Source organism: Austrofundulus limnaeus, unplaced genomic scaffold (assembly GCF_001266775.1).
Source record: "Austrofundulus limnaeus strain Quisiro unplaced genomic scaffold, Austrofundulus_limnaeus-1.0 Scaffold2233, whole genome shotgun sequence".
In the NCBI taxonomy this organism is placed as follows: domain Eukaryota; kingdom Metazoa; phylum Chordata; class Actinopteri; order Cyprinodontiformes; family Rivulidae; genus Austrofundulus; species Austrofundulus limnaeus.
Window position 1 is genome coordinate 3,547 of NW_013954635.1, and position 5,914 is coordinate 9,460.

The window sequence follows — 5,914 nt, forward strand, 5'->3', positions numbered from 1 at the left end:
TACAGAACCCAACCCCTCTGCCTGAGATCCACACAGGTACAGAACCCAGCTCCTAACCTGAGATCCACACAGGTACAGAACCCAACTCCTAACCTGAGATCCACACAGGTACAGAACCCAATCCCTCTACCTGAGATCCACACAGGTACAGAACCCAACCCCTCTGCCTGAGATCCACACAGGTACAGAACCCAGCTCCTAACCTGAGATCCACACAGGTACAGAACCCAACTCCTAACCTGAGATCCACACAGGTACAGAACCCAACCCCTCTGCCTGAGATCCACACAGGTACAGAACCCAACCCCTAACCTGAGATCCACACAGGTACAGAACCCAACCCCTAACCTGAGATCCACACAGGTACAGAACCCAACCCCTAACCTGAGATCCACACAGGTACAGAACCCAACCCCTAATCTGAGATCTACACAAGGTTTGTCTGGGGTTCAGATTGGTTGGGGTTATTACAGGGTCAGAGTTGGTCTAGAGTTAGATTTGGGGTTGTTACAGGGTCAGAGTTGGTCTAGAGTTAGATTTGGGGTTGTTACAGGGTCAGAGTTGGTCTAGAGTTAGATTTGGGGTTGTTACAGGGTCAGGATTGGTCCAGGGTTTGAGTTGGGGTTTTTACAAAGTCAGGATTGGTCCAGGGTTTGAGTTGGGGTTGTTACAGGGTCAGGATTTGTCCAGGGTTTGAGTTGGGGTTGTTACAGGGTCAGGATTGGTCCAGGGTTTGGGTTGGGGTTGTTACAGGGTCAGGACTGGTCCAGGGTTAGAGTTTGGATTTTTAGAGTATTTGTCGTCCATCACCCACTTGTTGCATTAAGAGATTTTAATAATTCAGGACATTTAAGTCTTGGAGGTATCGATGTGGGGTCTGTTTGGAGTCTTGGGGTATCACAAACTTGATGGTGATGATATCAAGTTGAAATCACGTACAGTTTTTGAGATATCTCAGAAATGACAGAGGTTTTGGATTCTGCTCCAATGCAGTAGACTTTGAAGTAAAGATTTGATATAAACTTTAACTTTTTGAGTTTTAAAGAAACATTTTCTGTCTGAGGTTAAAACCATTCCACTGAAAATATGAACTGACCCAGAACCAACCAATCCCAGAGAAGTCTGGATCACTGAGGAAAACAAAGGACTGAGGTCTGGATCAGGTGTTTTTAACCTTGGTGGTGAATTAAATGCACCTGATGACTCACCTGCTCTGTTTATCCCAGTGTGTGTTTGTTTACACTCCAGCAGCTGGTCACATGACCAACGACCCAAAGGCCTACAGGTATGATGAGGGATGAAATTGTCAGACTGGATAATTTGAAATGAATTATACAATCTGATGAATGAATCTACATAGTATAGAAAGAAATGAGTTTGATTTTACTAAAAGTTGTTTTCTTTTTTCCACCACAGGCTAAAATCTACTTCTCGTTTCCTGGAGAGCTCCTGATGAGGATGCTGAAGATGCTGATTCTTCCTCTCATCACCTCCAGGTACGAAGAACGAGGAGCTGAAGTTTGGTTGTATTTCTGCTGACGTGAGAGAACAGGCAGTGACGGTGTCTTCATTTGTCTGCTTGTTAGCAAAGATCTTGGACTGAGTTTTGAGGATGAGTCTCAGCTACTCTCACACCAAATTTGATAAAACATCTGTTAAACTGACGAGTTTCAGCCATGTTTGTGTTTGTGAGGTTGGTTAGGTGTGGCGGCCATCTTGAATCAGTTGRAGACAAATATCCAGAACCAGCTGTTGAACAGGTGGACTCACCTTGAGGAACTCATGGTCCACCCATCAAACCAGCAGCCTTCCACCGTCATCGTAGTGCATTCTCGATTGATTGATGATGSCTTTATTCTCATTGTACAAAGCACAATGAGAGAACACCCATTCAAGAAGAGGATTCTGGGTAACCATCTGTCCTCTGGTCTGGTTCTGGTCCAGAAGTCTTGTGGTTCCTTCAGATGAAACAAGCCTACTGCCATGACCTTTGACCTTTAACCTGTTAGCTGAGGCCTGTAGAGATGGAGCTTGTGTCTTTTGTACACGGTCTGACCTTCGAGATGTATTTTTTTAAAAAGACTAGCAGCTGTGATAATGTTGCCCACTTGTGAAGAGTCAGTCGAATAATGGACTCCAGATGGTTTGGAAATGACCTTTGACCCTTCACAGATTTCAGAACAGCAACAGTTTCTTCTCTGAGGTCTTTGGACTCAGTTGGACAGTTTTTTCTTGAATCTGTGTTCTGGTTTTTAGCTGACTGAATGGATCTAGTCTCAGAACTCTAGTTGTCTTTGTGTCCTTGTTGAGTTCTGGTCTCATTTCTTGCGGTCCAGTTTGATGTCGGGCCTGTCGTCGATGGAGTCCAAAGCGTGCTGCAGGATGGGTGTCCTGACCGTCACCTACTACCTGTGGACCACCTTCATAGCTGTGGTGGTCGGCATCATGCTGGTCCTCATCATCAAACCTGGCGTGGGGACGGAGATGGACAGCAACCGGCTGGGCGGTGGACCCGTCATGACATCGGCAGATGCCCTGCTTGACTTGATCAGGTGAGAGAGGTCAGAGGTCACCTGTCGGATCGGCAGGGTCAGTCTTTTAAAGCTAGGTTTAGCTTTTAGCTACCATTATGCTACTTCTAGCTAACTTTTAGTTTCTTTTAGCTTCAGGCTAGCCTTGTGCTCCTTTTAGCATGTTGGCCCATCTCCTGTACCATGATACCATCACAGGACTCCCAGATACTGGACTTAGACCTCAGATTGAGAGGAGCCAGTGCAGAGCTGAAGGTCAGGGTCCAAAGATGCCAACAGAACCACATCACAGCCCCTGAGATTCCACAAACCAGACCCCACCTTCTCTTGCTTTGTTCTACTAAGACCAGTCCGTCCATAAAGTGACCCAGACGCCCCCACAGATCACCTCGGAGTAAACTGGATTAAAGTTAACTTTGGGGCTAAACTCTAGAGCCTCCTGTAGGTTTATTTGGAATGTTCAATGTGACTGGGTCCACCGAGGGTTTGGGTCTGTTTTGATCTTTTGACACAGAATGGATCTGTTCCACCTGCCTGACTGTCAACAGAATGTAGAACTCTTTCTCACTCATCAATCCCATTAGAGTTGGGGCTGATGGCGGTATTTTTAGTAATCCTGCAGGATGAGTGACAGATTAACCAAGTCACTGATCTCTGCTGCGGCACGTTGGCTGACCGTGCTCTCGTGCCGCTTTGGACCGAGCTGCACGAGCCACGTATCATCATCCTGTTGACCTTTGACCCCACGCCTCAGAGACCACCTTGATTCTCCATGAGCAGGTCTGGGATGGCCAGCTAAAGACCATTAATTAGTCAGTGTAACCCTTACCCATGTCCACCACCCAAGGCTCYTACAGTGTACCAGGACTGAACCACAGAGATGTAAGGACTTCTGGTCTGATGGATKGGGTGCATTTTGCTTTTACCTGGAGAAGACACGATGCATTATGGAAAAAACAAAGCTGGTGGAGGAAGTGTTACTTGAAAAAAGTTTGACTGGAAAACTTCTGGTCCAGATGTTCCTGTGAATCTTCCTTTGACCAGACTTCAGAGGTTCACAAGAAGCCTTCAGAGGTCTATAAGAAGCTGTCAAATGTCCACAAGAAGCCTTCGGAGGTCTATAAGAAACCTTCAGAGGTCCAAAAGAAGCCTTCAGAAGTTTACAAGAAGCCTCCAGAAGTCCATAAGAAGCCTTTAGAAGTCTATAAGCAGCCTTCGGAGGTCTATAAAGAGCTTCAGAAATCCATAAGAAGCCTTCAGAGGTCTATAAGAAGCCTTCAGAAGTCTATAAGATGCCTTCAGAGGTCCATAAGAAGCCTTCAGAAGTCTATAAGAAGCCTTTGGAGGTCTAGAAGGAGCCTTCAGATATCCATAAGAAGCCTTCAGAGGTCTATAAGAAGCCTTAAGAAGTCTATAAGATGCCTTCAGAGGTCTATAAGATACCTTCAGAGGTCTATAAGAAGCCTTTAGAGGTCTATAAGAATCCTTTGGAGGTCTATAAAAAGCCTTCAGATGTCCATAAGAAGCATTCAGAGGTCTATAAGAAGCCTTCAGAAGTCTATAAGAAGCATTCAGAGGTCTATAAGAAGCCTTCAGAAGTCTATAAGAAGCATTCAGAGGTCTATAAGAAGCCTTCAGAAGTCCATAAAAAGCCATTATAGGTCCATAAGAAGCATTCAGAGATCCATAAGAAGCCTTTAGAGGTCCGTAAGAAGCCTTTAGAGGTCCGTAAGAATCCTTTAGAAGTAAACAAGAAGCCTCCGTAGGTCTATAAGAAGCCTTCAGAAGTCTATAAGAAGCCTTCAGAGGTTTGTCTATAAGAAGCTTTCAGAAGTCTAAAATATGCCTTCAGAAGTCTATAAGAAGTCTTAAGAACTTTATGAGTATCCACGAGTTACTGTTTTCTCTTCTCATTCCACAGAAACATGGTTCCCTCCAACCTGATTGAAGCCACCTTTCAGCAGGTAAGACCTGACAAGTCAAAGGTTCTGTCCTTCCTTCCTTCCTTCCTTCCTTCCTTCCTTCCTTCCTTCCTTCCTTCCTTCCTTCCTTCCTTCCTTCCTTCCTTCCTTCCTCCCTCCCTATAACAACTCCACTCTCTCTCCTTAGTACAAAACGGACCTGATCCCAATCCTCAGGGTTCCAACCAAAACCATCCTGCCCAACTTCGTCTATGTTGTCCCTGATGAGAACGACCCCAAAGGTCAAACGGTGTACCTGGAGCTGACTCCGCCCCCTGACGTCATCTACAAGACGAGTCCCGGCAGCAGTCAGCAGATGAACGTCCTCGGCATCGTCATCTTCTCTGCCACCATGGGTCAGTTTGGCTTTTCCTTCTTGTTATTCGTCTGTTTCCATTATTATTTTAGATTTGCTAAGAGATGTCAACCTGGAGTTTCAAAATAAAAGTCCTTAAAGATCTACAAATGAAGAGTTTGTCTGTCACACTTCAGAGGTCTAAGCTCCTGCTGGGCTTGAAACAAACTGATTGGTTGATGTGTGTTGTGATTAAGAAATGGTTCTGGTTCTGCAGGCCTTCTCCTGGGCCGGATGGGAGAACGTGGAGCTCCTCTGGTTAATGTGTGTCAGTGCATCAACGAGTGTGTGATGAAGATCATCAACGCTGCCGTGTGGTGAGCTGAAGCTCTGATTTCTTTCTACTTTCCCTCCGATYCTCCAGACATTCCTGGTGTCYGTTAAAGTGGTTCTGGATCAGCAGACCTCCAGAACTTAGAGCATTGTACCAATGGCGGCGGCGGACTAGGGGGGCCAGGGGGCCATTGGCCCCCCCACTTTAAAGTAAGAATTTTGTATTTTGTGCCAGATCTCTGGCCCAAAACTYTGCGCAGCCATCCGATCTCTAGATCCACGCTGACGGGTTGTGGAGAGAAAAAAAAGGAACCCATGGTTCTTTACAGGTCCGGTCCAAATGCTCACCTATATTTGACCCAGAGCAGATAACTTCCTGTCAGGGTTGACAAATATTTGCGTGGAGTTTGTCATTATTGTTGCTGTCCAAACGAAGATGCAGTTTGTTGCTGCGCTGCTGACAGGTTGCTTTGGAGAAAATCCTGCCAGACGAGGAAATGTGTCATTTTCCCTTCAAAATAAAGTTTGTTGTTTACTTCATTACTTAAATCGTTTGCTTTACTCAGCATCTCTTGTGTAAAAAGACTGCGTTCCAGCGCAAGTTTCTGACCCGCTGTTCCAAACAGTGTGGATATTATTTACATGTGTTTAGTTTATTCATGGTCATTTATAACGAAGTCGGATTTACTATGATGATTATTCCTAACAAATGATTTAATTAAAACAATCACAGGTGAAAACTTCATTATTTAGTTGTTACTTGATGATGAGTCGATACAGGTAAAGCTTGATGC

At 45.2% G+C, this 5,914-nt stretch overlaps 1 protein-coding gene across 1 annotated transcript in view; it reads left to right on the forward strand.

Moving 5' to 3' along the window:
• Nucleotides 1-5,914, forward strand: part of LOC106537299 (excitatory amino acid transporter 5) — a gene marked incomplete in the record, with an annotated part of 10,872 nt that overhangs the window by 2,780 nt on the left and 2,178 nt on the right. The window contains 5 exon segments of the mRNA XM_014034686.1: nucleotides 1,434-1,496; nucleotides 2,337-2,552; nucleotides 4,453-4,495; nucleotides 4,641-4,848; nucleotides 5,065-5,164. Of these exon segments, the coding sequence (XP_013890140.1) occupies nucleotides 1,434-1,496; nucleotides 2,337-2,552; nucleotides 4,453-4,495; nucleotides 4,641-4,848; nucleotides 5,065-5,164 (630 nt within the window).